This window comes from Mchenga conophoros, linkage group LG2 (genome assembly GCF_057382185.1).
Source record: "Mchenga conophoros isolate Kocher_MC1m ecotype Shallow Benthic linkage group LG2, M_conophoros_male_GT1.1, whole genome shotgun sequence".
Taxonomy (NCBI): domain Eukaryota; kingdom Metazoa; phylum Chordata; class Actinopteri; order Cichliformes; family Cichlidae; genus Mchenga; species Mchenga conophoros.
Genome location: NC_140527.1, coordinates 32,703,040 through 32,720,109, shown reverse-complemented (window position 1 = coordinate 32,720,109; position 17,070 = coordinate 32,703,040). Strand labels below are relative to the sequence as shown.

Sequence of the window (17,070 nt, the reverse complement as noted above, 5' to 3'; positions counted from 1 at the left end):
CAGGTCTAACAAGAAGTGTAAGAAAGAGGGACTGAATGAAGATTTGTAGGAAGATGATATATTTAAAGAAAAAGAAAAAAAAAAAAAAGTATGGGGGGACTTATCAGCCCCAGGTCAAGAGGCTTCTCACTTAATTAAACATGAGTGCAAAAGGGTTTTAGGCGCTTGATCATCAGTTTGAACGCCATCAGAAGTGTTGGATCAGCCCCAATAACTGTGACAAGTTCTCAAGGGAGGTGGGGATGGCAGTCTTGAAGAGCAGTTACACCACCCAGTGGTCACCTGAAAGTTGTTACACCTTCTGAAAAATAGGGAGTCATCCACAGCAGCGGTCTGTAGTTTCATGTTTAGAAATCCAGCAAACCAAACATGATTTTTGCTGCTGAATGTTAAAAATAAAATAAAAAGGAGAAAAAAAAAAATATACAAATTACTACATTTAAAAAGTCCATATCAAGCCTTTTATTTGGTATACAGATATTCATAGATTTATACAGTTTTTATATATATATATAGAGAGAGAGAGAGAGAGAGAAAGAGAGCAAGTTTTTTTATATATATATATTTAACATGTGCCACTGCAAAGTCACAGACAAAATTATTTTTGCCAAGAAAAAAAGGAAAAGAAAAATATATGTGCTTAATTTCAAAGTAGTGCTGTGAAGCTTTTAATGAAAGATGAACAAAATCGGAATGATGAGGTAACTGCAAGGAAGGAAAATAACCATTAATAATAGCTGAATAATAATAACCATAATAACAATAACAACAATAATAATAATAATATTAATAATAATAATAATAATAATAATAATAATAAACTGAACAAATAAGCAACCAAGAACTATAGTGGCAGCATGGACCCTTAGTGTCAAACTAGAGAAAAGGTTTAAGTCTATAACATACATACACACATAGTATGCATACAGACAGTGCATAAGCATACAAACAGGAAGTAAAGTCAGTCACTCATGAGAGCAAAAAGCTCTCACATGTTGTTTACTTTTCTCAACAGAAAACTCAGACATGCTTCAGGAGATGTTTAAAAAAAAAAAACAAAAAAAACAAAAAAAAAACACTCACACTCTCTCTCTCTCTCTCTCTCTCACACACACACACACGGCCCTGCATTACAGAATGGGCCCAGCAACAGTTGCACAGGTGTGGTGCATGCACGTGTACGCGCCCGCACGCGCACACACAAACACACACTACAGCGGGAGATACTGGAGGACTTCTGTGCATTTGCATGGTAGAAAAGTGCGAGAGGAAGTCATCCCATGAAAATGACATTACATGTACGAGGGGATGCAACATTTTGGCAAAGAATGAAAAGAAAACAGGAAGAGAGAGTGCTGCACAAACATATAAGATTATGGTCACAAATATATAAGGTTGTGGTGTGAGAGTGTGTGTGTGCGCGTATGTGTGTGTGTGAGAGAGAGAGAGAGAGAGCAGGCAGTGCTGAACATGTCTGACAGACATTAAGGAGTGTCTGGCTCCCTCGTGTGGTCACTCCGAGTCTCTCTGGACCTCTGAGGCATCCGCTCGACAAATGGGGCACGTCCTGTTGGCCTGAGGGAGAAAACAGCAAATTAGGTTTGAGAGATGGTCCTTATATTCAGTCAGGATACTGATTTCATGTTCCCACACTTAGATATTTTATTTTTTAATCAATATGCAACCCTTTTAACCCAATTTACACTGAGGCTTTGTAGAGTGCAGCGTGTGTCTAAATCATAAGACTAGTATGATCAACAAGAACTTGGTGTTCAAGAGCCTCATTTAGCATTTTCAGTGGGAAATCACGTGTTTATGAAATCTTCAGCACCTTCTGACTGTAGTATCCTGGGGTTAGTGCGAGTTCACAGATTTCAGTAAATCAGATGAGATGAATTTAGAAACATTTCAACACACTTGGACTGAGACTTGCTTCTGCTATTTATCAGATCTCTTGAAGAGTGAGATTCTCACTAGAATCCTATAATTAAGAGGTGTCTGTGTATCTTAATACATGTGTGCTTGGACTGATTAGGTTTGTGCCTTTCAGCAACTTCCAAAAAGTTTTCCAGGTATGTTATGTAACACTTTGCTGGGTGACTTCTGCCCTGTTCACACATGGTCATGAATGATGTTATTACATTTAGAAAGCTCTAATTTACACTTGACATTAGAATCCATCACCACATGTGTCTCAAGTGACAACCTGTGAGCGTCTCTCACTTTCCTGCTTCATTTGCAAAAAAAAGAAAAATGTGTGCCACTTCTCTCTGCAGAGACCAAAGTGATGCAATTTTCAATACTAGTTTGCCAGAAATTAATGTTAGAAGAAGAAATCACAACAATATTAGACTCTGTTTATTCTTTGATACATTCCTGGCAAACCAGATCACCCAAGGTGTTTAACACACTCATAAACTGTCTTTATCATTTACAAACATTAAAAGGCACTGTGTATCTCATTTGAGAGCCAATGAGCGCACTATTATGCTTGCACAGAGGTCATCAATGAGCAGGGCAGTCTTTCATAATGAGGCCTCAGGCACAATTTCATGCTCACTTGAAAAACAAAGTGACCTTATGTGGCTGAGACCAGCTCAAAATCTGGTTTAGGTTATCAGATCATCCCTTAAAGTGTCTTGAGAGGACTCAAATTTACACTTGGAGTGAGCACTTATTTTGATGTTAATGCCATGTGTGAACAGTGATGTGAATCTGTTGCCAAACAATGCGCAATAAGCCTTGGCTAACTGTAAATATGTGTGTGTAACAGAGATCAGCATAAGCTGGTGGGCTTCATGCTGGACACACGTACCCTCAGCCACTTGTCGACGCACTTTCCGTGGAACTCATGACTGCAGGGCAAAACTCTAAGCAGTTGACGCGACTCAAAATCACTCATACATACCACACACCTGCAATGAGATAGCTATTAACACACAAATTACAGCAAAAGAAGAGACCTTTTTGACACTTTCTAAATGACAGACAGTGCATTCAGGCAGATTTAGTTAGGCCAGTAACTTAGGGTATCTGTGGAAATTATTTTGAAAAAGGTCACTTGGATGTACGCTTTACTAAAAAATATGCACATTTTGAATGTGAACATATTTCTCATGGTATCCAACCCCATTAGAGAGAGTTTATGGGTGATATTAGTGTGTTAAGCCCTCAGAAGCTTTCAAAACTATAAATATGCTAAATAAAATGTACAAAGACAGTCTGTTATCGATAAAAGTCCACAATGAGATTCTCAACCCTGAGTAGCTGAAAAAAATAAATAAATAAAAAAATAATTAGGATAATTGTCCATTATTAGCAAGTACATAGTTTCTAAAAGGGAAGTACTCACAGTGTTTGCTCAGACTGATGGTTATTTGGATTAAATCGATAAGAAGGAAGCTGTTCTATGTCTCCCTTGGTCAGTCCCCGGAGTTTAGCCTCTCCCAGGCGCTCAGCAAGGTTCAGCAGAGCCTGTGGGAGAAAACATCAGCGACAGTAGAATTAGAGTCTCTCCCCCACCCTGCACACCAGGAAATGCAAAACCAAAATGCTAAAGAATGGCAAGAACAAACCTCATAATTTTCCACTTCACCATCATCGACATCCAGCTCTAGACTGATTGCAGGACCTGGCTGGACTGGCAGCATTGATCTACAGAAGAGCGATTTAACACAAACCAAAACATTAATAACATAGTAGTTAATTCAGCTCTTGAATCATCACAATACAAAGTTACTTTTTGTACTTCACATTGCAATAAAGTTATGTTTTGTTGTCACTGCTTGGCTGTATAGTACAAAATAATGAAAATTAAGTCAAGGTGGCTCACAAACAGTCAAATCCAGGAGTGGAAATTGAAAAGTACCTGTAAAAATGACAAATATCATCTTGACCTTAAACACAGTTTGGATGAAGACTCATTAGGGGATCAGTAAAATCTAACCAATAGCCTGCACTGCAGTCATTGTATTCTTTGTTTAAATAAATAAACTCTGTATTAGTTCCTTAGCCTCAAGGGGATTTTCAATGACCATGCTCAAGTCTTAATGGCTGCATCTCATATCTCGACTTTATTAATTTGCTTTTATTTTGTCGGTGTGGACAAGATTTGTTCTTCGGTTCTTTTAAACACGCAGCAAAATTAACATATTTATCAATAACACACTAATAAATATTCACATTCCAGCAATAAATATCAGGTAAATTAAAAAGAATGAGCCGATTTAAAAGTCCTTTAATTCTGCAGCTGTCCACCGGTAATGACTGAAACACATACAGTAAGAAAGAGGGAAGTCATCAGTTTTATGTGGTTGTAGGTAAGTAGCATAACAGCAGTGGCTGCAGTGACTCCAGACATGGTCACAAAAGTATAGGAAGACTTGGACTATCATGTGGACATATGCTGTCTGTCTGGAGGGGGACGCACTGAGGTTTTGAACAAAATTTTATATTCAGCCATGTATTTTAAAATTTACCACAAGCTTCTATGTCCATTACTTCAAAAACAATATAATCTTTTGAAATCAGATTATTCTTTCTGATACACTCTGGATATTTGTCTAAAGATAATTTAAAAAAATCATTCTAAGTGAATTTATTCCCCGTTCTACTTACAGGAAGTAAGGCAAGAGGCTGGGGTGGTAAGGCGAAGGTGGCAGCTGCTGGGAGCGGTACCGTCGCCCTGGGAGACGGCGAGGAATGAAGTTTGGATAGGACTAGGTGGAGAGATACAACAAATACAAGTCAGATGATTTGCACAGCATTACATTTTTTTATATAACACTTCAGTGGGATGAAATAAACATATTTTATAAATTATTGTAAATGCTCACCACTCCAAAGAATTCCTGTGGCAGGGGGTCATGGGACAGGAAGTGGAGTTGTGTGGAGTGTGGGGTGAGTGCAGGGTGGGTGGCAGGAGGATAGTGAAGCCCAGCACCTAAAGACAGATGCTCACCAAGCAGCTCAACATCATTCTCTATCCTCTGTAACGGCTGAGGAGATCAAGGACAAAATGTTAAAATTCAAAACATATAGGTGATATTGCCCAGGATTTTTCCTGTTATTACAGCATAAGAAGCAACTTAACAACTTAATAAATTTAATTAAAGAGTCTGAATGGGATTAAGAAAGAAAGTTTCAACCTTTGAAATACAAGTGTTTACAAAAGGGATAAAGAAAAGAAATAACTGAATTCAGAAAGAAAAAAAAAAAAAAACAATTGAATTATCTCTGAAATCGTTTTTTAATCAGTTAATTGGCAGCTGCTTTAACATGTAGCCAATGCAAATGAAATAAAGTTTTAGATTAAAGCTGTGCAAAGACAAAATGTGCACAAAAGAGCTGTCAATACCACAGTTTCAGTACATATACTCATTTGTTGCCAAAACTCAAGAGTACCACAAACTGCTTCAACTCTAGTGTTTAAAATATGCATCACCCATTTAGCTTGAACTTCGTAAGACGTTTTTATAAAGTTTACAGTTTTTGAAATTCCAGGAGGAATTTTGAAAGCTTCCCAGAAAGATCTCGACTGACTAACTACTAGCTTAAATTAAAACACCTAATACAAAAGCTGTATTTGATACCAAGTTATCAAAAGGTTTCCCACTCACCGAACGGGCCTGCTGTGCTGGATATGGTCCAAACTGTCCAGGCTGAGGCAAATGAGGTGGATGGTGGGAAAGATGTGTGGGGGTATGGGTGAGATGAGGTGGAGGGAGCAGGAAGGCCGGATCACTGGACAACAGTGATGGGAATGGGTAGGGCATCGGTAAGTGCTGTACAGAACAAGTCTGAAGGACCTAGCAGAAACACACAAAAGTTTCACTTGTTAAAGTATGTTACAAAAAAGGATTTCTTAAATAAATAGATAAATAAAAATAACAGAAGAAGATTAAGTAACATTTAACAGACATGATTTGAATTCATGTCGATAAAATGCTTATTTACACCTATAACTACTTTAATTCCAAAACAAAAAATGAAATACAGCCCTGTGAAAAAGTAAGTACACTTTTGCCACTTCCAAATTAGGCAGTGACGTAGATGCCAGCTGGTGCTAATCAAATGCACTAGATTAAATGAAGATCAACAAATTATGATCGGCTCTTTAAAAGCAGAAGTTTTGGCTGTTTGTTGGTTAATTAGAAAAGGAAAGAACAAGCATGGGTTGCCAAGAGAAAGACTCTCTAAAAAACACATCTGAACAAACTACAACACTTCTGAAGAGCATAGATTTTTTTGTGTTCAAATCATGCATGCATAAAATGTATTCATAAATTGATAATACTTTTGTATGCTTTTGTTCATACTTCACGGAAAAATTCAGAAACCCCTCTGACCATGCGTGGGATCAAAACTACTATCCTTTTTTTCGCACTATAAGACGCACTTAAAGTCCTTTAATTTTCTCAAAAATCGACAGGGCGCCTTATGTATGAATTCTGGTTCTGCTTACTGACCTCGAACCGATTTTATGTGATACACAACGCTCAAAAATCTGTCAAAAAATGTTTTAGTACGACTCTGGTAAGCTACGAAGCCACACCACTTGATGGATTGTCGGAGCATTACGACTACCGTAGTCAGGAGTCCCAAAGTCAAACGAACACTGCGACATCAGTAAGAGTTAAAAACTGTCTAAATTCTTTCATCTTTAATAAAACGGTCAGCGTTAACAATGAAGTTTAATATCCAGGCATCCATGAAAACAGAATGTATTAAATTTAATGGAGTTAGAAGCGAGCTCGCTAGTTTCCACCTAAACATGATATACCATGTTCTGACTGAGAGATTTCTGAAATAATTAAAATGTACAGCTCTGCTTTCACTTCCAATATAAATAAAAACATGAAACTAAACAGCAGTGACTCAATAAACATGAGGGTTCCGGATGGTTGGAGACAAATGCAATAGCATGGCAGGATGCTGTAAAGGGACCAAACTTCAGGCAGGAGAACAACTGAGAAAATCCATCCACAATACGAGGTTAGTCATTAATATACAACAACATGGGAATAGAGCAGCAGCGAGAGAATTCAACATTAATGAATCAATGGTACGGAAAAGAGGAAGCAAGAAGAATGAGTTGAGTAAAGTTTGAGTTATCTGACCGTTTTGTTTTGCCTAATGCACCTTATAATCCGGTGCGCCTTATGGTCCGAAAAATACGGTACTATTTATTTATTTATTTTTTATTACCTCCTTCAGGTAATTATTTGCAGTTTTCCCAGAACATCAGCCACAAAATTCTCAGAATTGCCATAAAAATAACTTGCATGTAAAGAAAACAAAATACTAAAGAGAAAGGCCATCTTTTCTCTAGACTTTATCCTTTTAACAAACATATTCTTCATTTAATATAATCTTTTTTATCTTTTCTTTTTCTTGTAGCCAAACTTTTTTTAAAATTAGTATTATTTTCTACCTTGAGTCTCGGATGAAATTATATTCAGCTCAGATATTCAGTTTAGCAGTTTCTCCCTTAAGAAACTGTCACTATTCTCCCCATTTCACCATAAGGTTAAAAAAAAACAAAAAACAACAACAACAAAAAACAGAAAATCACCAAAAAACGTGCAAAAAAGCAAAAACACTCACGGGAGGAGGGACGCTGCACACAGGATAGTGTTGACCACTGAAGACCACAGAGCATGCTGGGATCTGCTGTGGGGCAGAGCGAGGTGGCAGGCCAGGTGGCGCTCCCGGTGGTGTCACAGGATACGAGACTGGAGCCGAACCCTAAATATGGAGATCAGCAGAAAAAAAAAGGTCTGCCACTTTATGGCTGTAAATTTTAATTAAAAGCTGGATAGCTGGAGTTAGCAGACTTAATCCACATTGTCCGAGTTGTAAATAACAAATTTTAAAACTTCATGGATCACTGCTAACACCACAGATTTATACTTGTTGTGGAGCACAAATCAAGCAGATGATAACCCTGAGGTCTGCATTTCCCTGCAGCTGAAAACTCGTTATTCCATTTTTTTCTTTTTTGTGTTATCATTAAATCCATTGTTCATTATGTTTTCTTTTCTAGAGACAAGTTCAAAATGCTTACTTTAAGACTGCTGGATATGTGCATTAAAATATATGTATTGATTTATGTAAAGATTATGTATTCATGCATGTAGAGATGAATAAAACACAAACAAGCCAGATATATTAACAGACAACCCTGCATTAACCTTTTACCTGTATGATCAAAACAAAATTATATTACTAATTAGTCTCCATCTACAGCCATAAATAAGTTTTTACACCCACGAGTGATAGGCTTTCATTTTCACATTGACTTGTTTGCATCTTAGAGTGTTATTTGCACCCATCTCTCAATCTTAAGCAGAGTTAAAAAACAAAAGGAGACAAAAGCACAGAAAATGATTCAGTTAACAGGAATTCAATTATTTTTCTTTCCTAAAACAGGTTACATCATCTGCTTTGAACCCACCTGCTCATGAAGATCCAACACCACACTGCTTTGTTGCTGGGAAGGGTGGGCGTGTGGGTGCTGTGGATGAGCTGCAGGGTGCAGAAGCCTGGGAGAAAGGTTTGGAGACTGGTGAAGAGGCCTCGGGGAGGGATTTGGAGGATGGTACCCAGGGCGTTCTTCAGGCCCGGGCCCTGCCCCAGGCCCTCGGGGAAGCTGCTGGTTATAGGGTGGGTAGCCCTGTGAAGGAGCCGGATGGCGGTAGTTTTCATCCTGATGGCCAGGTGAAGGGCCGTTATGGGAGTGCAGGTGGTGGTGGTGATGATGATGATGGTGGGCATTGGGGTGATGGTGGTGATTGTTGTTGCTGTTGTAGTGGTGATGGTTGTTGTTGTTGTGGGAGTGGTGGTGGTGGTGTCGGGTCAGACGGTCTCTCCGGCCACGCTGACGTCTCATTGGAGGGCTGAGGTGGAAGAAAGAAGGAAAAACTAAAGAAGAGGCAGAAGGAGTTATGTTGACATTTGCATCATGAAAGACCTGATAAGCCACCTATGGCAACATGACTAAAACTTTAATTCCTAATCATTTAACCAAACAAGAGTCAAAACCACTCAACAGGCAGATTAGTATTCAAGTTATTAAGCTTTCTGAAATGGAATTTTTCATTCAGATATTCAAATCAATTCTAACATTCAGACAAACAGCCAAATACACTATAACAAGTGAAAATTCACAAATGCATGCAGACTGCAATGCATCAGAGCAAATTGCTGTGTATCTGATACCTTAATACATTCAAGTATTTTGTTTTTGTAACCTCAATAGACCTTCCTGATTTAACACATCTGATTAATTTAATTATACTAGAAAATATGAGAAGACAATACTAAAATTTATTCCAGTCACATAGAACACAGACACTAATATGCCACAAAATATAAGTTGCCAGCTGCCAACTAATAAAACTGAGCATAATAAATATTAATACAGACAAATTCAAAGATACTATTGCAAGATCTCCAATCTGTCATAAGTCATTACATTTACAGGCTGAAAAATTAAATTTATTAATGAAGTCTGTTTGTATGCATTTGTGTCAGACACAAACCTGCGACGGTTTCGAAGGGGTGTGTGGCATCGCTCTGGCATGTAGTGAGGGTGTGGTCTGCGACTCGGCGGCAGCTCCCAGGGGCGAATGGGAGAGGAAGGAGTTGAGGGTGGGGCGGAGTTTAAATCTAACATGGACTGCTGGGAAAGACGCTGCCTTTTTGGGCTTGGGCTGTCTTCCATCTGGACACAGAGGTGAGGGAGGAGAGGAAACCACAAATGTTCGGTTAGAGGGGGGAAAAAAAAAAAAAAAAAAAAAAAAAAAAAAAAAAAAAAAAAAAAGTGAGAACAATAAGGGAGAGGATGAATAAGAAAGAGAGCACAATGAAATACAAATTCTATTTAAACCAGAAAAAGAGCAAGGAAAACAGGCGGTGGTCATGTTTCATACTTACTTTGTCCCGATCCTCGCTGCACACGTTATCTGAATGAAAATGTAGCACTCCTCCTGCCGGCCGCACAGATTTAAAAAAAAAAATCATAATCAGATAAGACAGGACTGAGGAAAACATCACAAGACACATGGACATTTGCAAGCCAAGCAGACAAAAATACACCACCCGCAACACACAAACATACACAGGTAACTGGCTGCCTCTGGCATTTTATTTTCCTTTTCTTGCCTAAACATTTCTAAAGACTTCACACCACAAAGTCCAACGTAGAAAACAAAAATGTGACATTTTGTTACACAACCAGAAAAGTGCTTTGCCCTCCCATAGGGTTTGTCTTCTAAACAAACTTAAATTCTCTGCTTTAAATGAGCAGACAAGAAAGCGAGTCATCTCTGGAAGATGTCACCCTGGACGTCTCCTCGCTAGCTGTCACAGCCAAGTCACTCCCTCTGATCTTACATGAAAAGCCCGCACACACACACACACACACACACACACACACACACACACACACACACACACACACACACACACACGTATGTATAACACGCCAGAGCAACTTTTTGATTTTTAAAATGTGACCTACTTCAAATGCAAATAACTACTTTACCCACTTTTGTAGCATAAAGAAGGAAAATTATTAATAATGAAGATAAGGAAAATAACTAACATAAAAAGCGATAATAGGTGCTATTCCTATCATGCAATAGTTCCAAACATTTCCTGAATTCAGCTTCTCAAATGTGAAGATATGCATTTATCCTGCAATCTAAAGAGATCTTTTGGCAAATTATGATGGACATGCTCATTACTACTTTTTTTTTTTGCATTTCACAATACATTTAACAACTGAACCCCCTAGCATTAGCCCATAAACTGGAGTGACCCTATACCTGCTGACTATCCCCTTCACGTACAAAGTATTAGCAAGAATCTTGGCTTCAAATGTCATGTTGACCCACTTTTAGTGTGCTAAAGATTTTCTAAGCAGGTTAGTCAAGCACTATCAGGTTTGCAATGACAGCTTTGTTTCTGATAAAGAATCTATTTTATAAGATCAACAGAGCATCACTAAAAGGGATTGAAATTAGTATGTGCCCCCCGCCCAAAAAACCTAAAACTAAAAATAACATTGCTGAATAAACCACTAATGCTATAAACGTAATCTCAGAAAAACACAGTGCTCTCCTATCTGTTTATCTAACAGTCCACATGTGCAGTCTGGAAGCAACATGTGCATGCAGACCTTTCAGCAGCTTAAGAAGGATGTCCTTGAACTTGGCTGACAAGAGTTTCCTCTAAGCAGTTCCCCAAAAAACCTTTAATCACCAAAAAGAGGAGGGGGGACTCCTCCCCTCATGCTTTTCTGTTTCTTCCTCTGTAAACCTCTCTCATCCAGACAGCCCTTTCTGCCTCCTCAGAAACAACAGATCTGAAGGCAGCCCCCTACCCCTTTCTTGTCTTTGCGACGCCACTCCAGAGCCATGTGAAGTCTGCCGATAGTGACAGCTCAAAGATGCCCCGCTAGTGGCTGCGGAGAACAGAGGGACGGGTGATTGAGTGTCTAGCCAACATTTGGGCCAGTACATTGGCTTACATGTTTATTCATCAAACCATCCCTTTTTCTTTAGACCTCATAGGGTTCTGGGCCTCAGATGGCCATGCAGTTTATGCATGGCCATCTGAGGTATATGCTGATTCATCCCGGGAAGCTAGGAGAGGGGATGGTGAGTCTGACTGGACAGGTTCTGTTGGTGTGTAGATGCGACCTTGCTTCCCTTTGAGCATGGCTGCTGATGGGAGACTGACACCATTTCTTTTACAACAGACAATTGAGTCGAGCAGGGTAGTGAACTCAGAGCATCAGCTGTCATCAAGAAGCAATTTGTTCATGCTCTTTAGCTGAAGTTCAAAAACTTCAAGTATCATGTGGGAGAGACAGGATGTAATCAGAGAACCACTCGATTTACAAATAGAATCTGCAGATGAAGATGTGTAAATATGTAACTACAATGTCAGCCAGCTATTACAGCTATACCAAGTGATGACATTGCTTGAAAATGGAAGAGAAAAAAATAGGAGGAGAAAATAACAGAGGTAAGGCAGTTAGATACATTTTTAACAACCCCAAATCCAACCCTGTCACATTCTGCATAAAGTGATGCCAAGAGGCGTAATACAGTGACATGTACAAACAAGACCTGGCAAACAAAAAAAATCTGTGATGCACTTAAATATACACAGTGTTGCTTTGCTTACACACAGAGAACATTTTACACACAAACCCCTGCCACAAAGGATGAGGCATGTGCAGCTGCTAAGAGGAATAAGAAGACAGCTCACACAGATGGGAAATATAGTGCTGAAGTCATTCACACAAACCCTACTTTGGTCTGTCAATTTGGGAAGCGTGTGTTTCTGTGAGAGTCTGTCTATGTGGCTCATTTTGGCTGTTTGGCAACAGTTTCTTCTATTACGACATGGCACCATTAAAAGCCTGCTTTCATTCATTCCCTGCACTTTTGTTTGCCTTTGAGGGAAGCCAGTCTAGTTTTACAGAGGGCTTCCAGTCACTTTTCACTGGAAACTTGCTGAACACTAAAGAGTGGTGCCAGTGGTGAGATAATAAACAAAAAGAGGCTCATGTGCAATCTCAAATGTTATTTTCTTTTATGAGAGTTTCATTCACTTTTTCCTCTTCTGTTTACATTTTTTTCTGTTGTCTCGTTGACGAGTTTGGGTTTGGTAAAGAAACACCGCTAACTGAATAAACCTTTGATGGAAACCGGACAGTACAATTAGATTTGATGTGAGAAAGTGATGAAACAAACAATGAGCCCACACAACTGCACTCAGCAACATCAATCTTTACTTGTTAATGGCTAAATACAGTAAAGAAAGACATATTTGACTAATCTGAGACAATATCAAGCTTTACTCAGGGTAAAATGCAAGTTGAAGAGTATAATGCTTAAGGATGAAACAAGGAAAACTGTATAATGCCAGCCTGCACCACAGCACTGAAACTAAAAATAAATCACTATCGAGAAAAGGACAAGCCTTGTTTCAAGGCTCCAACTGCTCTATTAATCAGACTCCTCTCATACATGTCTTGCAGAAACTGAATAAGAGCATGTGGGATGTCTTAACCAGTGGGCTCATGCATTTGTCTCTGATCTGATAAATGAAATTGCACTGCTGCTCTATAGCGAACACGATTACAGTCTGAAGAACTTAAAGATTTGTTTTATTCAATGTCAAAAGCAATTCAACTTTATCGCTAAATATCTCTATCTAGATAACAGTAATCTGAATGTTTTTGGTGTTACTTTCCTTATACTGTTTAACTGCATTCATATGAGTAACACGATGTGATCTGGAGGCCTTAAGCACAACTGTGCTTGGATTAGCCTTAGGAAAAATCTGCAGTGTGAAATGTCTACTAATAGCCAAGATCATTTGCATTCTGAGAATAAAGCCAGACAATGACATACAAGGAAAAGTTTGTGACCTATTTGCACTCTATTTCTAGAGATGTGTGAACAATGCACACTCCAAGACACACTGCAATAAGAGATAACCCGTTTCCTTGATCCTTAACATGCATTTTACATTTTTTTTGTATTTCTGTAAAGATTAATAAAAGCAATTCTACAAGTTTAACCTTTGTATTTTTCAAAAAACAACAACAACAACAACAACATGCTCCCTGCCAATTTTAAATATACTTTTCCCCAAATGTGAAAAAAGTCAAATATGCTTATTCAAACATCAATCATTAACCGTTACTTGGATGATAAAACTAAGACATAAAAGTCATAGTCTTCCAGTTAAGCTACAAATAAGTTTATACAGGGAGAAGTTGCAGGCCAATAGAATAATATTATTTTTGATTTATCTGCAGTGCTTAGTTTCTACTGTGGGCAGGGCAAGTTGAATTCTGGAAATAAAGTCAGCTCAGGAGGTAGAGTAGGTCACCTACTAATCGGAAGGTTGGGGGTTTGGCAAGATAGTTTGGCAAGTTGGGCAAGATACTAACCAGAAGCTGAATGTCAGATAAAAAGCACTTAAGCCTAGAAACAAGTGTTTGTGTGAATGGGGCATGTTGAATACAGTGCTTTGAGTGCTCAGAGAGAGCAGAAAAGCGTTACATAAGAACCAGTCCATTTTCCAATGACATACAAGACAAAGTTTGTGAACTTGGTTTTCCCTATTTACATGAGTAAACGCTGACCAAACCTCTAAAGAAAAGAGACTGCTGCCTACCGAGCAGCGACCCATAGCTGGCCTTTCAAGCAACAGCTGGCAGTGAAAGCACCAAGCCTTTTAAGCTGCTAGTGATGAGGCTGCATCCCTCAGAGGAGGGATCCATCCTGTGTTAGTATGTAATGTAGATGCAATGCATCTAGCCGGGCTGCAGGCCCCGACTACTTAACCCTGCTTACCGGCTCCGGGATGCCTGTGAGCTCCGTGTGAAGAGTGGCGCTGCGCCCCTGCGGACAGGTAGCTCCCCTGGGTGTGCTGCTGCTGGTTCTCGGGGTAGCTACGACCTCCGTGGTGCGGCGCCCAGCTAGAGTTGCTCTGCTGCGGGTAGTTCACCCCTCCGCCGCTGGCGCTCATCAAGCCCCCGTTACCGATCGCGTTAGCGCCGCCGTTGCTTCCAACGCTGCCGTTCATGGCGAAATGAAAGAAGCCAGACCGAGACCGCGAACGAGTCCTCGGGGGGTCCATGGCTAGAAAAGGACGACGGCGGTGGTGGATGTAATGTGACGTACGGGCAGGTGCCTCGCTCTTTAGACCGCTTTTCCGTCTCTCTCTCTCTACCCGCCCAGTTACCTCTGACGATCACCTGCTACTGCGAGTGTTTTCTGAGGCATTTAAAGCTATTGTTTTAATGAGATGAGACACCTGAAGGCAGCAGGTTCAGGGAAGCACAGCCCTCGTATGTCGCACAAGCACCATCTGCATCGACTCCATCCACTTTCTCCTTTTTGCTATCGGTGCCGCTCAACTTAACGAAAAACCGCTTATTATTTTTCTTAAACCATAAGGATTCAAAATTAATACAGCTGCATACAGTACAACAAAATTATGTTTTAACTCTCCGTTATCGTCAGTGCTGTCCTCATTACTAGAACGGTTTAATCATTTTCTGCGTCTCTTTTGTGTTTTCACAGTCAACAGTCAGGCTTTCCCCACATTAAATAAAAGTATTTTATAAGCACTGGTCGCACAGAATTAAGTCTTATATCAGTGAAACCATTGCCGAGACTTATGCTGAGGAACAACTGAAAATAATAGCCAGCTCTGTGCCACCAAAAAGCCAGCTAAATAAAACACTTCGATCCGACAACACAAAACATAAGCAAGATGGCTAGCTGTAAAGCGTTAGCGAACTAAAAACAAAACACAAAAAACGGCCGCCCGGTAGTTGCTTGCAAAATAAAGTTATTAGCATAAGTTTTTCAATAAATTAGAAGTAAACCACAGCGGCTTGCCTACAGTAAACAGAAAAGTTACACCCCTCTGCGTTTGCTAACTATACCTACTCGTTCATTAGCATAAATTCGATTTTCCAGCTAGCCCAAGGCTAACAGGAAGCGGGGTCTAGAGGGGAAAACAAGTCCAACAGTGCCGACATTACGAGCTAGCGAGCGTCGTTCCGTGTCAATGTCAGGCTGGTCGGTGAGCAAAGCTAAATAGCGAATATCCTATCTACATGAAAAAGCGAACAGCTACCTCGTCCGTGAACTGAGGTGGACAGTATATGTCTAATTTAAATCCCCTCTCGCATTCGCTATCGAGTGTTTTCTCTGGTCAGCGGGGAGTGTAGTGGAGATCAATCAATGGGAGGTTCGCATCGCTGTCAAGTCATCATCAATCGATAGCAGAACGACATTTTGCTAAATTGCTTTCTACTTTTCATATAAAATTATACAAAGTCGCTAGAAAGGAAAAGTGAAAAGTGACGAGAGCAAAATATGTCTTATTAGCATGCGCCAAGGTCGACTTTAACTACTGGCTTGTTTTCGGAATTGACTATTTTTGTCTGGCCAACCGCAGGCGTCAGCTCCGCTCATTAATTATTCAGCAGCTTCAAAGCAGAAATACTATGAGACAAGGCTTTGAGAGCCGCTGGCATCCCGGGGCTTTTTCAGCTGGATGTGCTCCACATACACGGATACTCACCAATGCACTGCGTAAACCTAAGTCCGTTTATTCGGTTTCCACGCAGAAAATATTTATTCTTGTGCTGTGATCACAAATTATACAGTACTGTCCAAAAGTCTTGAGTCATTATTCTTTATATTTTTCTAAGAAATGAGAAATAGGGGCAGCAAACATACAGGGAAATACAGTATATCAGGAAAACAGAGTTTGTACAATGGTCATGAGATTGAAAGTCAATATATGTTATGGCCACCTATATTCTTCAACACAGCCTGAATTATCTTAGGCAAGCTTTCCTGCAATTTCTGTAAGTCCTCAGGGAGAGTCTTCCAGGCTTCTTGAAAGACAAAGATCTTATTTGGATATTGGCTGCCTTTTGTTCTGTTTTCTGTCAAGACGATCCCACACCGTTTCAATAGTATTGAGATTCAGGCTTTGGGGAGGTCAATCAAAGATAGCTTAACTGCTTTAACTGCATCGGCAGTGTGTTTGGAATTATCAATCATTCAGGCCTGTTTCCTCAAAATATTGAAGGACTCACTGCACACCATACTGAGACATGCCAAGTCTTAGGCTAATAGCTTTTTGGGAATTACCTTGTTAGTGCAGAAATAGTATTTTATGCTTGTCAAACTGTTATCTTTGGCATTTTTCATAGATTTGGCTTTTTTTTTTTTTTTAAAGGAACAAATGATGTGCCTTTGTGACAGTCTGGTAGTAAGAAAAATACGTTACAATTCCATTTTAAATTGGTTTCTTGCTAGGGCCTCTGTTATTTGTAGATACAACACCGGTTCAGCCCTAGATTTAGGTGCCTTTTTGTGCTTAAATGATTCAATGTAAAAAACAATATTCCAATGTCCAAAGAAAAACTTTGAAAGACTTTTGCTCAAGGCTACTTTAAAACAATTACAGAAAAGTCTGGCACTTTAGAAGGAAAACAAAACGAAATGAGTGATTCAA

The 17,070-nt window shown here is 39.5% G+C and overlaps 1 protein-coding gene across 1 annotated transcript; it reads right to left on the bottom strand.

The window, feature by feature from the left end:
* Positions 1 to 431: 431 nt before the first annotated feature.
* Positions 432 to 15,773, bottom strand: LOC146582389 (E3 ubiquitin-protein ligase RNF38-like). The gene is made up of 12 exons (XM_085296148.1): positions 14,382 to 15,773; positions 9,937 to 9,989; positions 9,543 to 9,724; positions 8,456 to 8,897; positions 7,606 to 7,746; positions 5,619 to 5,807; positions 4,836 to 4,997; positions 4,618 to 4,718; positions 3,576 to 3,654; positions 3,353 to 3,474; positions 2,816 to 2,915; positions 432 to 1,575 (listed from the first exon to the last, which is right to left on the bottom strand). Exons 1-12 carry the CDS (start codon positions 14,665 to 14,667, stop codon positions 1,513 to 1,515), a joined length of 1,920 nt encoding a protein of 639 aa, XP_085152274.1. The 5' UTR covers positions 14,668 to 15,773; the 3' UTR covers positions 432 to 1,512.
* Positions 15,774 to 17,070: the final 1,297 nt, after the last annotated feature.